Source organism: Salmo salar, chromosome 01 (genome assembly GCF_965601325.2).
Source record: "Salmo salar chromosome 01, fSalSal1, whole genome shotgun sequence".
In the NCBI taxonomy this organism is placed as follows: Eukaryota; Metazoa; Chordata; class Actinopteri; order Salmoniformes; family Salmonidae; genus Salmo; species Salmo salar.
The window spans coordinates 146566366-146585577 of record NC_138291.1 but is presented as its reverse complement, the minus strand read 5'-3'; the positions used below and the strand labels follow the sequence as shown (position 1 = coordinate 146585577).

General features: G+C 42.9%; 1 protein-coding gene across 1 annotated transcript in view; it reads left to right on the top strand.

The window, feature by feature from the left end:
- LOC106565078 (AP-4 complex accessory subunit RUSC2) overlaps nt 1–19212 on the top strand; it is a 33890-nt gene that overhangs the window by 8956 nt on the left and 5722 nt on the right. The window contains exons 2-4 of the mRNA XM_014131717.3: nt 10618–11961; nt 12129–12429; nt 12545–13537. Of these exons, the coding sequence (XP_013987192.3) occupies nt 10678–11961; nt 12129–12429; nt 12545–13537 (2578 nt within the window). The 5' untranslated portion in view covers nt 10618–10677. The remainder of the gene's footprint in view (nt 1–10617; nt 11962–12128; nt 12430–12544; nt 13538–19212) is intronic.

The following is a 19212-nucleotide window of genomic DNA, read 5'->3' as shown; positions in this document are numbered from 1 at the left end:
TGATTGCCAACGAGGGTTTTACCACCAAGTACTAAGTCATGTTTTGCAGGGGGGTCAAATACATATTTCCCTCATTAAAACGCAAATCAATTTATAACATTTTTCACATGCATTTTTTAAATTTGTTTTATTCTGTCTCTCACTGTTCAAATAAACCTACCATTAGAATGATAGACTGATCATTTCTTTCAGTGGGCAAACGTACAAAATCAGCAGGGGATCAAATACTTTTTTCCCTCACTGTAGTTAAACACGTACACACACGCACAGTTTTCCTTCCACTCTGTTTGATAAATATTCTGTTGAAATTACTGAACATCGTCTTTTTTTACCTTGTCAATCACCTTGCCCATTCCGTATTACCCCTACCTTACAACAATTATTTTCACAGAATATAGGCCAAGCTGTTCTAATCTGAGCATCATAATGTCTTCTGTACTGCCCTCCAACTGCTCGTTACAGAGAAACAAACTTGATAGAAACAGACAACAACAACTGAAGTTTGTCATCTTGATCTGTCTTCCACTAGACCACAGCCTCTGATTCCATGGCTAAGAACAGAATAGTGAGTTGTCTGTGTATCTCATGTTACGACAATTTCTTCTCTCATATGAATGGATTAGTAGATCTGACAGAAATGTTGCTACCGCAATAGTTGGGGTTAATCACATCAGGTTGATCTGGTTTCCTCTAATATTCCTGTATCCAGGCCACAATGAGTCTTTGCTCCACTAGTTTGTGTCTATTAGTAGCCAGGCAGGCATGGGTGCTGACTGGGACACAGGGGGCATATCAAATATGCAGTGCAGTGGTTAGTCATCTGCAACAACATCCTGTCAGCCTGCATGGCCCACTTTCCACAGGAAGTTCTCTCCTGGTATTTAATTCAATTATCTTATTTAAAGGTGAGAGGCTCCAAGGTACTGTCAGTGCACAAATCCCAGTTCTCACTGATATGACATCTATGTGATCAGAGATCATCTTCAACTGGGTAGTTCCACGAAAGGAGTACCTTTTGTGTCCCTTTTATATTTTAAGTAGAAATTGTGCAACAATATAGAATTTTAAATGAAGTGCCCTTTAACAGGCACTTACTATAGTAATTTTTTTAAATGTAACTTCTTGAGATGGGAAAACTCATTTTTTATTAAGTTGAACATGTGCTCTTTATGACAGAATGTTACAATTAGGTGAAATCAAACTTAAAAAATTTTTTTTTTTACCAAGTTGCACTTCTCAAAAGGCACTGAATTGGTGGAACGACCCAACTGTTGTGCCAAATCAGGAACAGTAATCTTGTTGATGACAAGTGATGCTGTTATGTATTTCTCCAGTAAACCGATTGATTGAGACACAGAGACACATAGGCCTATATCCTGTGATTAAAATATGAGGTTATTTATGAAAGTGTCTGCAATGGATATTACTACAGGTATTGTTATGTTATGGCAGTGATGGATAGGTTGGAGATATTTGTTGACGTGTTATTTATTAGAAACCTTTGAGCATAAAGAGGATTTTTCCAGTCTTTCCCTGGTCCCTGGCGCCAGATGTTGCTGAGATTATTTACAGATTACACCCAGATGAGGCACTGTGAGGGGTGTGAAGGATGCAACACCTCTCACCAGCAACACCCTGTACCCCAGAAAATGCAGCAAACAGACATTTTGAATTTAGAATCTCTTCAGGGTTATTTATAGTGACTTGACTGCAATGTGAAAATAAGCTTCAAAATTCAAGATGATAGACTATTTGGATGATTTAACAGAATTCAGAAAATGACAGGGGTTTCATATTATAAAACAGAGGCATGACATACAATCATACACACTCACATCAAGCTCCCTTCATGCCAGGAGGAGAGTACAGCCCACCCTCGCCCCCCAAAAATACAAAATATATACTCTGTCATTGAATTAGAAATTCAGTTTAGTTTCATTCAGTTCTTCGAACCTGATTTGCTAGTTTCAGTTGTATAAAAATATTTATATTTCGTTTTTATATTATTTAGATTTAGTGGGACAGAAAGCATGCATGTGAGTCTCAGAGGCATTTGTGTTTATTTTATTTATGTATTTTTTTATTTTTTGGGTGGGGGGGTCACTTGCAACTGGAGGGCAGAGGGCAGAATGGCAGGTAGGCTCGGGGTCAAGGCAGGCAGAATGGTCAAAACCGGAAGAACTAGAAAACAGGGACTAAAGAGAACAGGAGTACGAAAAAACACGCTGGTAGGCTTGACGAGACAAGATAACCTGGCAACAGAAAACACAGGTATAAATGCACAGGGGATAATGGCGAAAATGGGCAAGCACAAGACAGCACAAGACAGATCAGTGTGTGACACCAGCCAGATTCCGTAGCTTGAAAACTCCCAAAAAGCTTAAAAACACCTTTGAAAACCCCATTAGATTTTTTCCCAAAGTCTAGAAAAAAATACTACAACTGAAAATAATTCATGATGGTTTTTATTTTTGTTATTTTTGGAGTAAGCAATATTAGTTTCAGTATGGTTTTAGTTTTTCAAACGGGTTTGTTAATTATTTTATTTCAGTTTACTAAATAGTTTTTTCAGGATTCGTTTTCATTTCAGTTTTCATTTACTATAATAACCTTGATATATATAAACAGTATGTGATAGTCTGCTGTGTGCATAGGTCTAAATGTTAAAGGTCCAATGCAGCTGTTTTTATCTCAATTTCAAATAAGTACCTTACTGTGATTGTTTTCATTGAAAATTGTCAAAAAGATACAAAAATAGCTTCTTAGCAAAGAGCAATTTCTCAAGCAATAATTTTTCAAGGACTGTCTGGGAGTGGTCTGAGTTTGGAAGGGGAAACTGAAATCTAGCTGTTATTGGCAGAGATTTAGAACTCTCTTTATTACTGGTCTATTAACACTATAACTGCTAAAGCAGTCATTTGGACTGCTCATGAATGTATTATTTACTGTAAAAAAAAGTAAAGTCATGCCCCTCCTTCATTCTTGACTTTTCCTAAATAAGTCTATATAACACACTGTTGTTGTTAGAATCTTAATATCACACACAGAACTGGAGTTATAACCACTTTTAGGAGGGCATGTCATTTTTTGAATGGTTTTCCCCATTGCCCCTCCTTCGCCTGGCAGTAGGGCCTGTTCCCCTCTTTTTTCTAACAGTTGAAGGTGCCGTGCCCAGTTGATAATCACCCCGATAATTGCTTGGAAACTGAACCTAAACTATACTGAAATTAGTTTCACATATATAACAACAGATGAAATAAATGAAGTAAAGTATGATGGGGAAGTAAAAGTATTATGGGGAAGAAAAGGGACAAATGGGTGAGTTGAAAAATCTGAAAAAGGTGGGTAGGCGTTTACTTGCGTTTACCCTTCACTAGGCTTACACCACTGTTGGTAGCCTACCCTCTCAGGCAAGGCAATTTTTAACAAATGAACACATGCAGAATAGCATACATTCAGTATAAAACATGAGTTGAATCAAAACATATTTTACACCGAAGTTCAAGAGTTGTCCATAATTCATGATTTAAAGTTGAGCTGACAGACGTTTTGCACTGTTTCGCTATGGCTTTAGTCATCAATCTAACAAGAGGGTAATATTTCGTTAATCTAGTAGTGTCCCCTCCCTAGAAAGCTATGACCTTTGGCTTTCACCAGGAATTGTTCATTTATGTCTGAGAAAGAAAAAAAACTTTTCAACCAATATGATCCAGTACACAATAAAAGTACTATAAAATCTATACCAAGATGATAATATGATAAAATACAATTGTGAATGAATAAGCCTTTTCATACTTTATAATATGTCCATATATTGCTATAATCTGTTTTAGGAATATCTACCAAAATATTTCACCTTCTTTAATACTTTACCAAACATATTATGACATTAGTGAGAGTCAAAATCTGTTAAATTTGTGAACGTCTAAATCAACATTTTGTCCATTTAAACAGAGTGCGTCCCTCTTATAGACGAGGGGGAATCCTTAGCATATACAATGTGTCTGTCTCCGACGTAAAACAAATTTTGACTTCCACACAAAATTACTTCTTTACTTATTTTAGGTTTAAGGAAATGTGTAGGTTGGATTCTTTGTCGTAGAGCTATGAAAGTGATGTATTTAGATCCGCCTTCTCAGGACAAATTCAAAGATTGCTTTGACATAACATTACGGTGAAGTGATATAAATGGATGTAATGATGCAGCCGACCACCAGAGGGAGGCAAATACAAGTTTAATCGACAGAGGACATTTACATGGTCCTAGGAAGGTCTGGATGGCTGTCTTCTGACTTATAAAACGGTGGGAAATAAATAAAATAAGTAATGTAAACATATACATATTTTTTTCAGCAATTCTAGTGTACGATTTTGGGAACTGTCAGTTTTAATGCATGGAGTATTCACAGATCGTGTGACATAAAACACTACCTTTCTTTCTTTACATTAATGACATTTATGGCAGTGTTATTTGTCATTATTAAGCGTTTAACAATAGCGTTAGCCTTGATGCTAATTGTTGCATTCCTCCAATAGAGTTCCAGACACTTGTAGAATCTATGCCAAGGCACATTGAAGCTGTTTTGGCAGCTCGTGGTGGCCCAAAGCCTTATTAAGACACTTTGTTGGTGTTTCCTTTATTTTGGCAGTTACTTGTATATAAAACACAGGAAAATCACATTTCTGACTGCACTGGGCCTTTAAGAGGTGTACATGAATAGCTGTGTTGTGTAACACGGTCTTTCTATCAGACTATCAAGTTTCAAGTTTTATACAGTATGTTTGTCCATGTAACGTCCTCTGTCATGTGTATGCTGACAAACTTAAAACTCCTGATTCTCTCTACTGCAGTCCCGTTGATGTGGATCGGGGCGTGTTCCATCCTCTAATTCCTTAAGTCAACAATCAACTCCTTTGTTTTGCTGAGGTTGAGGGATAGGTTGTTGTCCTGGCACCAGAATGCCAGTTAACTTACCTCCTCTCTATAGGCTGTCTCGACGTTGTTGGTTATCAGGCAGTATTGTTGGTTATCTCGTCTTTGTTGGTTATCTGCAGTATTGCTGCCCCAGTTGCAGTGCAGAGTCAGACAGACTATGAGTAGCCAGTGGCGATTTTAGAATGTAAATCTTGGTTGGGCAAACTAACAAAAAAAATTGGGGGATGCATGCCAGCAAAGCCACTACACAACACAACACTAAACAATACATGAATTGCAATATAACGGTGACAAACAGTGCCCACAAACTGTTAGGGCCAACAGCAGTCCAAACACCTTGCCACTACTACACCTGGCTATCAGCAGAGCCTTGTCTGACAGCGAAACAGTTCATTCAGCCTCATTTACTGCCTTTAACACACACTGATATGGCTGACTTGCTTAAACAAATGTGGTTTCTACTGACAATTGAGATGTACAAACTATGGCATAAGGGGACGATAAGCAGACGAGGCAATCCGTAATTTTGATTAAGACATTAATGAACATAGTTAATATAAATATTTGTTCAGCACTTTTGAAATGTACAGCGACAGAATTCAGAACATGGGCCGTTCTTACAGTATTCTCCCTGTACACCAAGTCAGAACCGTAGTATAAATAATGGGGGCATATAAGCAGACAATGAAAGCTCTTACAATATTCAATGATTACATTTCTCTAAACCGGTTATAGGCTACATGTGCACCACCAAGTCAGAACAGTAGGCTAAATTAAGAGGGGAAAATAGACCAAATTATTAGGGTGAGGCACATGGGCAACTAACAGCTTACTACACAACATACACTTAGTATTACTTTCTAAGCTACAGTATACATATCTCCCTGGCATTTTACATCATTTATGCAGCAGCTTTACAATACAATTTTGGACTCACCTTGTTGTGCTCACTTGAACTGGAAGGTGGTGTGGCGGTCTTTCGCAGGCAAATTTTGTCATCAAAGTCTGGCATTCTCTGGATTTATGGTGTTTTCAAGACAACAGGGAACTCAGAAAAAACAAGGTATAATCATGATGACGTCAATGATCTTCAGGTTGTAGCTCTAGAAAGAGGCCAGAGATCCCGATTTGGATGACCATTCAAAATGTATTTTCCCAGTCGGAGCTCGTTTTTTCCTGAGTTCCCAGTTGTCTTGAACTCACTGAAGTCAGATTTCCCAGTTCTGAGTTAACTGTTGTTTTGAGCGCGGCAGAAATCATGCTGGATTGACAGCATGGCTTATGCTAGCGTCCCACCTGCGGGACACAGCCAGTGAAATATCAGGGCGGCAAATTCAAAAACAACAAAATGTCATAATTCAACTTTCTCAAACATACAACTATTTTACACCATTTTAAAGATAAACTTTTCATTAATCTAACCACATTGTCTGATTTCAAAAAGGCTTTACAGCGAAAGCAAAACATTAGATTATGTTAGGAGAGTACATAGACAAAAATAATCACACAGCCATTTTCCAAGCAAGGACATGTGTCAATAAAACCCAAAACACAGCTAAATGAAGCACTAACCTTTGACGATCTTCATCAGATGACACTCCTAGGACATTATGTTACACAATACATGTATGTTTTGTTCGATAAAGTTCATATTTATATCCAAAAACAGCATTTTACATTGGCGCGTGATGTTCAGAAAATGTATTCCCACCAAAACGTCCAGTGAATGTGCACATCAATTTACAGAAATACTCATCATAAACGTTGACAAAATATATAACAATTATTTTAAGAATTATAGATAGACTACCCCTGGATGCAACCGCTGTGTCAGATTTTAAAATAGCTTTACGGAGAAAGCACATTTTTCAATATTCTGAGTACATAGCTCAGCCATCACGGTGAGCTATTCAGACACCCGCCAAGTTCGGCGCAACCTAAACTCAGAATTAGTATTAGAAATATTCTCTTACCTTTGCTGATCTTCATCAGAATGCACTCCCAGGACTGCTACTTCCACAATAAATATTGTTTTTGTTCGAAATAATCCATATTTATGTACAAATACCTCCGTTTTGTTCGTGCGTACAGATCACTTATCCAAAGGCATAACGCGCGAACGCGGAACGAGAGACGAAAAGTCAAAATGTTCCATTACCGTACTTAGAAGCATGTCTTTATGGTATTTTTTATCTCAATCTTTATGGTATTTTTAACGGAAAATTGCGATAATATTCCTACCGGACTATAGCATATTCATTCAAGAAGAAAAAGAAGGAGGGGCGCGCTCGCGGGACCGAGCATATCCAATCTCTTTGTTGCCAGGCAGACCACTCATTAACTGAGCTCCTATTATCTGCCCAGTGACAGGAAAATGCTCAAACCACTTTCTGAAGGCTTTAGACAGCCAATGGAAGCCTTAGGAAGTGCAACGTCCCCCACAGACACTGTAGCTTCGATAGAGAATCAAAAGAAGAACTACAATTCTCAGACTTTTCACTTCCTGCTTGGATTTTTCTCAGGTTTTTGCCTGCCATATGAGTTCTGTTATACTCACAGACACCATTCAAACAGTTTTAGAAACTTCAGAGTGTTTTCTATCCAAATCTACTAATAATATGCATATTCTAGTTTCTGGGCCAGAGTAGTAACCTGTTTAATTGGGTATGTTTTTCATCCGGCCATGAAAATACTGCCCCCTAGCCCAGACAGGTTAACAAATACGCGGCCATAAAGAAAATGAGAATTAAAAACAGGTTCAGCCCCTGGTTCGACCATGATCTGTCAGAGTTACTCCACCTCAAGAATTCAATTTGGCAAATTGCTCAGCACATGCATACTCATGCTGATTGGCTCTCGTTAAGGCAAATTAGAAAAAGTGCACTCAGGCTATCCGGAAGGCCAAAGTTAGTTACTTTAAGGAGCAGTTCTCTCTCTGTGGGTCTAACCCCAAGAAGTTCTGGAAAATGGTTAAAGACCTGGAGAATAAACCCTCCTCATCACAGCTGCCCATGTCCCTTAATGTTGATGATGTGGTTGTTACTGACAAGGAGCACATGGCTGAGCTCTTTAATCACCACTTCATTAAGTCAGGATTCCTATTTGACTCTGCCATGCCTCCTTGCCTGTCCAACATTTCCTCATCTCCCACCCCTTCTAATGTGACGATCCCCGATGCTCCTCCCTCTTTTTCCCCTGCCCCACTACAGAGTTTCTCACTGATTCCGAAGTGCTAAAGCAGCTCCTTAAACTTGACCCTTTCTTCTTTAAGGTTGCTGCCCCTATCATCGCCAAGCCTCTCTCTGACCTTTTTAACCTGTCTCTCCTCTCTGGGGAGGTTCCCATTGTTTGGAAGGCAGCCACGGTGCTTCCTTTATTTAAAGGGGAGATAAAGTTGATCCTAACTGTTATATACTGTAATTTCTATTTTGTCCTGTTTACCCAAAAGTGTTGGAAAAACTTGTCAATAATCAACTGACTGGCTTTCTTGATGTCTATAGTATTCTCTCGGGTATTCAATCTGGTTTCCGCTCAGGTTATGGATGTGTCACTGCAACGTTAAGGGTTCTAAATTATGTCACCATTGCCCTTGATTCTAAGCAATGTTGTGCTTCTATTTTTATTGACTTGGCCAAAGCTTTTGATATGGTAGACCATTCCATTCTTGTGGGCCGGCTAAGGAGTTGTCACGACTTCTACCGAAGTCGGCTCCCCTCGGGCGGCGTTCGGCGGTCGACGTCACCGGTCTTCTAGCCATCGCCGCTCCACTGTTCATTGTTCCATTTGTTTTGTCTTGTTTCCCCGCACACCTGGTTTACATTCCCTAATCACACTACATATATATTCCCTCTGTTCCTCCCATGTCTTTGTGTGGAATTGTTTTTGTTACATGTTTCGTGTTACGCGCCAGGCTGGTTTTCCCTGGGTACCGTGTTGTACCCGAGTGTGTTTAATTGTTTAACTTATGCATTATTTTGACTGTTGTCGCGCTTTGCACTTTTGCCATTTGGCTGGAGGTTTTTGACGCAGTTGCGTCCGTCTGTTGTTACTTCTGCCAATTAAAGTGTGCGCCTGATCACAACTCTCCGCTCTCCTGCACCTGACTTCTTACCAGTAGCGCACAACCTGACAGGAGTATTGGTGTCTCTGAGGGGTCTTTGGCCTGGTTTGCTAACTACCTCGCTCAAAGAGTGCAGTGTATAAAGTCAGAACATCTGCTGTCTCAGCCACTGCCTGTCACCAAGGGAGTACCCCAAGGCTCGATCCTAGGCCCCACGCTCTTCTCAATTTACATCAACAACATAGCTCAAGCAGTAGGAAGCTCTCTCATCCATTTAAATACTTATACTCAGCTGGCCCCTCCCTGTATTTTGTGTTGAACGTTCTACAAAAAAGCTTTCTTAGTTTCCAATGATCTTTCTCTGCCCTTAACCTTGTTCTGAACACCTCCAAAACAAAGGTCATGTGGTTTGGTAAGAAGAATGCCACTCTCCCCAAAGGTGTGATTACTACCTCTGAGGGTTTAGAGCTTGAGGTAGTCACCTCATACACCTCACACATCCCTGGGTTGCTCCTCTTTTCAGTTTGCTGCAGCTAGTGACTGGAACGAGCTGTGAAAAAACACTCATACTGGACCGTTTTACATCTTCATTCAAAGACTCAATCACGGCTGCTTCGCGTGATGTATTGTTGTCTCTACCTTCTTGCCCTTTGTGCTGTTGTCTGTGCCCAATAATGTTTGTACCATGTTTTGTGCTGCTACCAAGTTGTGGTCATGTTGTGTTGCTACCATGCTGTGTTTTCATGTGTTGCTGCCATGCTATTTTGTTGTATTAGGGTTCTCTTTATGTAGTGTTATGGTGTCTCTCTTGTCGTGATGTGTTTTGTCCTATATTTTATTTTTTATTTTTAATCCCAGCCCCCGTCCCCACAGGAGGCCTTTTGCCTTCTGGTAGGCCGTCATTGTAAATAATAATTTGTTCTTAACTGATTTGTCTAGTTAAATAAAAGTTAAATAAATACAATTCTAATGTACCTCTATGGCAGCACCTAAGGGGCTAGAATTTTCGAGCTCTACCCTTAGATTTGGCAGTGACATAGTGTCCCCATGAGTGACAGAACACTGAGCCACTCACGGCGTAACTAGAGAACATTACCAACCCCTACGCTCCGTATTTTCCGCTGGCTGCCCCACCACCACAGAAAGCACGGATCTAGGCTGAAACACCTGTATTTTGGACCTGCTTTACTCAAGAAAGCAAAAAAGAGACCATGTTTGTATGGAGGCTTTATTAACTCAATATAACTTTTTTTTTTACATCGTTTGCAAACTGATGTGTGACACATATTAATGGCAAAATAACATGAAAAACAGGCAACCTCCCCCAAAAAATTGGTCTAAAAATGTGGGGCCCCGCCCAGCCTGCCCTGAATGACGGGTCGCCACTATGAGTAGCTATGGGTGACTTTTGCTATGTGAGGAGGAAGGGAGCACGCCATGGCTGACTGAGTGAATCATGCAGCGCTGGTCATGCTGATGGCTTGGGGCAGAGGAGGCATTAGTAGTCCGAGTCTGACTATAGACTCCAGAATTAGCATGAGGCTTCATAGTAGCATTGGGCTGCTTATCTGATCTAGTATCATCATAACCCATTTAATGCTCTCCTTTCCTCCTGTTTCAGATGTTTCCTTCAGAGCATGGAGACTCTTTCAGTAATAACATCAACTGCTGAGCTGAGAGAATGAACAGGACAGCCAGCCTATCAGGGGACACCCTGATCGCGTGTCACTTTCCCCTGGTGCAGCTCCCCCCCTGGCAGCTTCCTGTGCAGGCGGCTCTGTGCAGCAGCTCTTCCAAGCGGCCAGGTCGACTGTGTTCCAGCTCCGTGGGTCTGACCCGCGCTGCCTCCCTCCCCGAGCAAGGCAACCTCCACAGAGAGCCCTTCCACAACCGCCTCAGACATATCTCCTCCAGCTACTGGAGCCTCAACGAGGACTGGGGCGAGGGGGACGGGGAGGGGGGCAGTGACAGCAGTGGGAAGTGTGACTCTGGATCATCATCAGAGGAGGCGTCACAGATGACAATCTCTCAAAGACATAAACAACACCCTGTAGTTAGAGGTACTTTACGGCTACACAACTCCTTTCTCCCTAATGAAGGGGTGGATGAAGATGAGGAGGATGAAGATAGTGATGGAGATAACCTGCACAGATACCATGAGGACTCCTCTTTTGTGCTGCAGCTACATGGAAACTCTAACTGGGCCCTGAGTAATGCTGGGAGGCGGACCTCCAAACCTTCTAGCCAATCAGCCAGTCAGAACCATGACAACAGGGGTAAAACTGTGTTGAAGGACTGTGGGGAGCAGGAGAGACTGGAGGAAGTTGAAGATAATATGCTAAAATGTGGTGATGAGAGCTACTGCTTCAGCTATGGCCAAACAAAATGTTTCCCTGAGTCTTTCTCTGATGGGCTTCTAGAGTACGTCACAGACTCCTCCTGCAACAGCTCAGATGGGGTTCTCGTCAACTTTAGCGCGATCTACAACAAGAGTAACAACCCTGCCACCCCAAACGACCTCAGCAGCCCTGCAATGCAGTCATCCCAGCCAGCAGAAGGCACTGTCGTCCTAAACCTGCAACCTTTCCCCCAGGAGCCCCAGGGTCCTCAAGCTGCTGGCCCCAGTCAGGGGGGCAGAACAACCTCCTCTTCTCTTGACGGGGAGCCTTCTGTCCCCTGCTGGTCACCACAGGCGCTGGACTCCAACTGTAATGTCTACCTTCCCCACGCCCAGGGCCTCCTGTCCTCTCTGGAGGTCTCTGACCTCACTTCCTGTCTCCAGAGCCAGGCCAGGCTGCTGCCCACAGGGACCACCCAGAAGTACTACAAGCTGGTGACCTGTGACCTGTCATCCCAGTCAGCCTCGCCCAGCCCAGCCTGGTCCAGCACCACCAGCGTCACCTCAGAGGGCCACTACTTCCTCTTCAGTAAGGCCCGGGGAGAGCAGAACCAGGGGGAGAAACAGGTTGGCATACCACAATGACTTACAGTATGTTTAAAAAGATGCACAACTTTTGAATTTCTTCTTCAGGTTTTGACTAATTTGTAAGATGTATGATGAGCAGAATGACTTTCATAGCAGTTGACATTCCTGTCAACTAATCAAAGTTGTATCTCTTTCTCCATGGCCAGCAGGAAGAAGGCTTAGACAAAGAAGGGAGGAGAGCTACCCCATTGCACCGTTCTCGCTGTATGAGCTGGGACTCCCAGCATGTCACCTCCTTTGCTGAGATTGCCTACTGTAAGAGACATACAGACAGCTGCCAGAGCTCCAGCCACTCCCACACCTCCCAGGATCTGTGTCCCATTCAAGAGGCAGATTCCCTGGGCCAGAGTAGCAGCCACTCCCCCCTACTCCTGAGTTCCAACCAAGGCAGTATCACTGTGTCCAACCAGCCTTCTGTGTCACCGAACCATGAGACGGAGGAGGAGGGTAAGAAAACAAGCCAGTTGGTATTTTTACATGAGTAATTATGATTCAGCTGATCTACCCTTGTTTTTTCCTTGTCTTTAAAATGTTTCATCCCCTCTCCCTCTCTCCCTCTCAGGGGCATGTTCATGGGCCACTCCTGTGGTTCGATACAGTAAGGCTCAGAGGCCCACCTCGCTGCCCATCCAGCCCTTCGTCCTGCTTCCCCCAGCGGGTAAACCTCAGAGCCAGCCCCTGGGCTCCCTGCTGGACCAGTACATCAGCCACAAGAACACCAAGCCCAGCTCTAGCTCCCAGACAGGGTCCAAGTGCATAGGCAAAGGCAACAGACTCCTGACCCACCTGCATCCCTCACCACTAGGCAGCTATGGAGCCATCCTCCTGGAAGGCCCCTCTAGCTCTGATACCTGCTCCACCTGCACCCCCAGTCCACAACACTTCCAGTCCAGACTCAACTGGACACACTCCAGTCCATACAGGCCCCACACTAGCCTTGGTCTCACTTCGACCAGTCCAAAACAAGCACAAACAAGCACCAAACTAACCCAGGCTTATTCATGCCAGGACCAGCTCTATGAAGACCTAGACCAAACCTACCCCAGCCCAGCTCAGGCCCACAGTAGCCCAAACCAGTCTCATTGCAAAGATTCAATCAAACGGAGCCAAGGCATGGCTCAGATCTGCCAAGATCTCATTCGCCTGTCCCCAGTGCAGAAGAGCCTCAACCCAGTCCTCCTGACCCACAGCCCTCACTGCCCCATCTCCCATGTAGCAACCATGTCACCCTCTGACAGTCACATCCATCATCCAGACCTGCTGGTGTCCTTCTCTCCAGACCCACCCTTACTGCCCCACAAGACTATCCCACTGTCCTCAGTCCCTATGACTGGGTCTGCAGCCTCTCATCGTAGCCTGACAGCTGCTCTCTCGTCAGTGTCCTCTCTGAGCGCCCTTCTGCAGCCCCTGGTGTCTGCAGGGCCCAGTGTAAAGCAGCATCAACAACAGCCCTGTGACTCCTTCAGCCTGAGTGACAGTAGGCCACCTGTGGAGTTCTGCCTGTCACCTGAAGCCTCCTACGAGTCTCTGTCCATCAGCCACCTGCAGAGGAGAGGTGAGGAAGCGGGAGGGGCCTGATCTGTGTGTAGGTGATAGAGCATGGATCAACCTGGTCTCAGAGCATTTCATATTATTTTCAAGTCAAATGAAATTGTATTTGTCACATGCGCCGAATACAACAGGTGTAGACCTTACCGTGAAATGCTTACTTACAAGCATATAACCAACAATGCAGTTTTAAGAAAAATATTTACTAAATAAAATTTAAAAAATAAAAGAACAACAATACAATAACAATAACGAGGCTATATACAGGGGGTACCGGTACTGAGTCAATGTGTGGGGGTACAGATTAGTCGGGGTAATATGTACATGTAGGTACAGTAGGGGTAAAGTGACTATGCATAGATAATAAACAGTCTTCTTGACACCGCCTGGTATAGAGGTCTTGGATGGCAGGAAGCTTGACACCAGTGATGTACTGGGCCGTACACACTACCCTCTGTAGCTCCTTGTGGTCGTAGGCCAACCAGTTGCCATACCAGGCAGTGATACAAGCAGTCAGGATGCTCTAGATGGTGCAGCTGTAGAACTTTTTGAGGATCTGAGGACCCATGCCAAATCTTTTCAGTTTCCTGAGGGAGAATAGGCATTGCTGTGCCCTCTTAACGACTGTCTTGGTGTGTTTGGACCATGATAGTTTGTTGGTAATGTGGACACCTAGGAACGTGAAGCTCTCAACCTGCTCCACTACAGCCCCATCGATGAGAATGGGGGTGTGCTCGGCCCTCCTTTTCCTGTAGTCCACGATCATCTCCTTTGTCTTGATCACGTTGAGGGAGAGGTTGTTGTCCTGGCACGTGGCACCACACTTCCAGGTCTCTGACCTCCTCCCTATAGGCTGTCTCATCGTTGTCGGTGATCAGGCCTACCACCGTTGTGTCGTCGGCAAACTTAATGATGGTGTTGGAGTCGTGCTTGGCCACGCAGTCATGGGTGAACAGGGAGTACAGGAGGGTACTAAGCACGCACCCCTGAGGGGCCCCCGTGTTGAGGATCAGCGTGGTGGATGTGTTGTTGCCTACCCTTACCACCTGGGGACGGCCCATCAGGAAGTCCAGGATCCAGTTGCAGAAGGAGATGTTTAGTCCCAGGATCCTTAGCTTAGTGATGAGCTTTGAGGCCATTATGGTGTTGAACACAGAGCTGTAGTCAATGAACAGCATTCTCACGTAGGTGTTCCTTTTGTCCAGGTGACAAAGGGCAGTGTGTAGTGCAGTAGAGATTGCATCATCTGTGGATCTGTTGGGGCGGTATGCAAATGGGAGTGGGTCTAGGGTTTCTGGGATGATGGTGTTGATGTGAGCCACTTCATGGCTAGAGACGTGAGTGCTACGGGTCGGTAGTCATTTAGGCATGTTACCTTAGTGTTCTTGGGCACAGGGACTATGGTGGCCTGCTTGAAACATGTTGGTATTACAGACTCGGCCAGGGACAGGTTGGAAATGTCAGTGAAGACACTTGCCAGTTGGTCAGCGCATGCTCGGAGTACACATGCTGGTAATCCATCTGGCCCTGCAGCCGTGTGAATGTTGACCTGTTTAAAGGTCTTGCTCACATCGGCTACGGCGAGCGTGATCACACAGTCGTCCAGAACAGCTGGTGCTCTTATGCATGCTTCAGTGTTGCTTGCCTCGAAGCGCGCATCGAAGTCGTTTAGCTCGTCTGGTAGGCTTGTGTCACTGGGCAGCTCGCCCAGTGACCCAGGGCTTCCCTTTATAGTCGGTAATAGTTTGCAAGCCCTGCCACATCCGACATGCGTCTGAGCCGATGTAGTAGGATTTAATCTTAGTCCTATATTTACACTTTGCCTGTTTGATGGTTCTTATGAGGGCATAGCGGGATTTCTTATAAGCGTCCGGGTTAGAGTCCCGCTCCTTGAAAGCGGCAGCTCTAGCCTTTAGCTCAGTGCGGATGTTGCCTGTAATCTATGGTTTCTGGTTAGGGGATGCACATACGTTCACTGTGGGGACAACGTAATCGATGCACTTATTGATGAAGCCATTGACTGATGTGGTATACTCCTCAATGCCAACGGATGAGCCCTGGAAGATATTCCAGTCTGTGCTATTAAAAGAGTCCTGTAGCTTAGCATCTGTGTCATCTGACAACGTCCGTATTAAGTGAGTCACTGGTACTTCCTGCTTTTGTCTTTGTTTGTAAACAGGAATCAGGAGGATAGAAATATGGTCAGATTTGCCAAATGGAGGGCGAGGGAGAACTTTGTATGCGTCTCTCTAGAGTTTTTTTTCCTCTTGTTGCACATGTAACATGCTGGTAGAAATTAAGTAAAACGGATTTACGTTTGCCTGCATTAAAGTCCCCGGCCACTAGGAGCGCTGCATCTGGATGAGCATTTTCTTGTTCGCTTAAGGCTTTATACAGCTCGTTGTGGTCTTAGTGTCATCATCGATTTGTGGTGGTAAATAGACAGCCATGAAAAATATAGATGAAAACTCTCTTGGTAGATAGTGTGGTCTATAGCTTATCATGAGATACTCTACCTCAGGCGAGCAAAATCTTGAGACTTCCTTAATATTTGATTTTGCGCACCAGCTGTTATTGACAAATAGACACAGACCGCCACCCCTGGTCTTACCGGAGGCAGCTGTTCTGCCTTGCCGATGCACGAAAAAAACAGCCAACTGTATATTATCCATGTCGTCGTTCAGCCAAGACTCAGTGAAACATAAGATATTACAGTTTTTAAAGTCCCGTTAATTCTCCAATGATTGCACGTTGGCCAACAGGACGGATAGTAGAGGTGGGTTACTCAGTCGCTGACTAATTCTCACAAGGCACCCAGACCTGTGTCTCCTGTATCAGCGTCTTCTCTTCATGCAAATGACGGGGATTTGGGACTGGTCAGGTATCTGGACTAAATCCTTTGCGTCCGACTCGTTAAAGAAAAAAATCTTTGTCCAGTTCGAGGTGAGTAATCGCTGTTCTGATATCCAGAAGCTCTTTTCGGTCATAAGAGACAGTGGCAGAAACATTATGTACAAAATAAGTTACAAACAACCCGAAAAAACTAACATAATGCCACAATTGGTTAGGATCCTGTAATACAGCAGCCATCTCCTCCAGCGCCATTCTCTCACGTACTCTGTACGTAAATCCGAGACAATCCATTTAGTATAATATATTATGTTTCGTATGTATTGTATTCATTTGTGGGGGTCCATCAACCATTTCGTATGATATGTTACAAATTAAAATTCGATCATAGGTTACGAATTTGCAAGTCTAAGCCCTGTCTAAGCCAGGGGAGGGGGGGTGGGCTGTTCTACTAAGCTATATGGAATTGTTTTAAGGTCATACCAAAGATCATTTAGCTATTTGATTTGTAATTTTAAGAACCCTTAAAGTATCAGAAATATACAGTACCAGTCAAAAGTGTAGACACCTACTCACTTCCTTTAGATTTGTTTTTTTTTGGCTATCTGTTGTTCCATGTAGTGAATCTGTTATTCAATGCATTTATATGGGCTAATAGTAGAGTAGTAAGGCCAAATAAACATTTTAATATATTGTTTTTATATATACAGTACCAGTCAAAAGTTTGGACACACCTACTCATTCAAGGGTTTTATTTTAACTTTTTTCTACATCGTAGAATAATAGTGAAGACATCAAAACTATGAAATAACACATATGGAATCATGTAGTAACCAAAAAAGTGTTAAACAAATCAAAATATATTTTATATTTGAGATTCTTCAAAGTGGCCACCCTTTGCCTTTTTGGCAGCTTTGCACACTCTTGGCATTCTCTCAACCAGCTTCATGAGGTAGTCACCAGGAATGCATTTCAATGAATAGGTGTGCCTTATTAAAAGTTAATTTGTGGAATTTCTTTCTTTCTTAATACGTTTGTGCCAATCAATTGTGTTGTGACAAGGTAGGGATGGTATACAGATGATAGCCTTATTTTGTTAACTTCTCTAGGGCCAGTGGGACGATTTCGTCCCACCTACGTAACAGCCAGTGGAATCCAAATACCTTAGAAATGCTTATTCAAATACCTTAGAAATGCTATTACTTCAATTTCTCAAACATATGACTATTTTACACCATTTTAAAGACAAGACTCTCGTTAATCTAACCACACTGTCCGATTTAAAAAAGGCTTTACAACGAAAGCAAAACATTAGATTATGTCAGCAGAGTTCCCAGCCAGAAATAATCAGACACCCATTTTTCAAGCTAGCATATAATGTCACATAAACCCAAACCACAGCTAAATGCAGCACTAACCTTTGATGATCTTCATCAGATGACAATCTTAGGACATTGTTATACAATACATGCATGTTTTGTTCAATCAAGTTCATATTTATATCAAAAGCCAGCTTTTTACATTAGCATGTGACGTTCAGAACTAGCATACTTCCGGTGAATTTACTAAATTACTCACGATAAACGTTCACAAAAAACATAACAATTATTTTAAGAATTATAGATACAGAACTCCTCTATGCACTCGCTATGTCCGATTTTAAAATAGCTTTTCGGTGAAAGCACATTTTGCAATATTCTAAGTAGATAGCCCAGCATCACAAAGCTAGCTATTTAGACACCCACCAAGTTTAGCCCTCACCAAAGTCAGATATACTATAAGAAAAATGTTATTACCTTTGCTGTTCTTCGTCAGAATGCACTCCCAGGACTTCTACTTCAATAACAAATGTTGGTTTGGTTCAAAATAATCCATAGTTATATCCAAATAGCGGCGTTTTGTTCGTGCGTTCAAGACACTATCCGAAAGGGTAAAGAAGGGTGACGCGCCCGACGCATTTCGTGACCAAAAAATTCTAAATATTCCATTACCGTACTTCGAAGCATGTCAACCGCTGTTTAAAATAAATTTTTATGCCATTTTCTCGTAAAAAAGCGATAATATTCCGACCGGGAATCTGTGTTTTAGTACAAAGAGAGAGAAAATAAAAACATGGGTCGCCTCGTGCACGCGCCTCAGTCTCATAGTACTCTGACCGACCACTATCCAAACGCGCTAATGTTTTTCAGCCAGGGGCTGCCTCGACATCATTCAGCTTTTTCCCGGGTTCTGAGAGCCTATGGGAGCCGTAGGAAGTGTCACGTTACAGCAAAGATCCTAAGTTTTCAATAAAAAGAGTCAAGAAGCTCAAGGAATGGTCAGAGAGGGCACTTCCTGTACAGAATCTTCTCAGGTTTTTGCCTGCCATATGAGTTCTGTTATACTCACAGACACCATTCAAACAGTTTTAGAAACTTTAGGGTGTTTTCTATCCAAAGCCAATAATTACATGCATATTCTAGTTTCTGGGCAGTAGTAATAACCAGATTAAATCGGGTATGTTTTTTATCCGGCCGTGTAAATACTGCCCCCTAGCCCTAACAGGTTAAAAGACCAAGTCCATATTATGGCAAGAGCAGATCAAATAAGCAAAAAGAAAGGTCAGTCAATCCGGAAAAGTTTAAGAACTTTGAAAGTTTCTTCAAGTGCAGTCGCAAAAACCATCAAGCGCTATGATGAAACTGGCTCTCATGAGGACCACCACAGGAAAGGAAGACCCAGAGTTACATCTGCTGCAGAGGATAAGGATTAGTTACCAGCCTCATAAATTGCAGACCAAATAAATGCTTCACAGAGTTCAATTAACAAACACATCTCAACATCAGCTGTTCA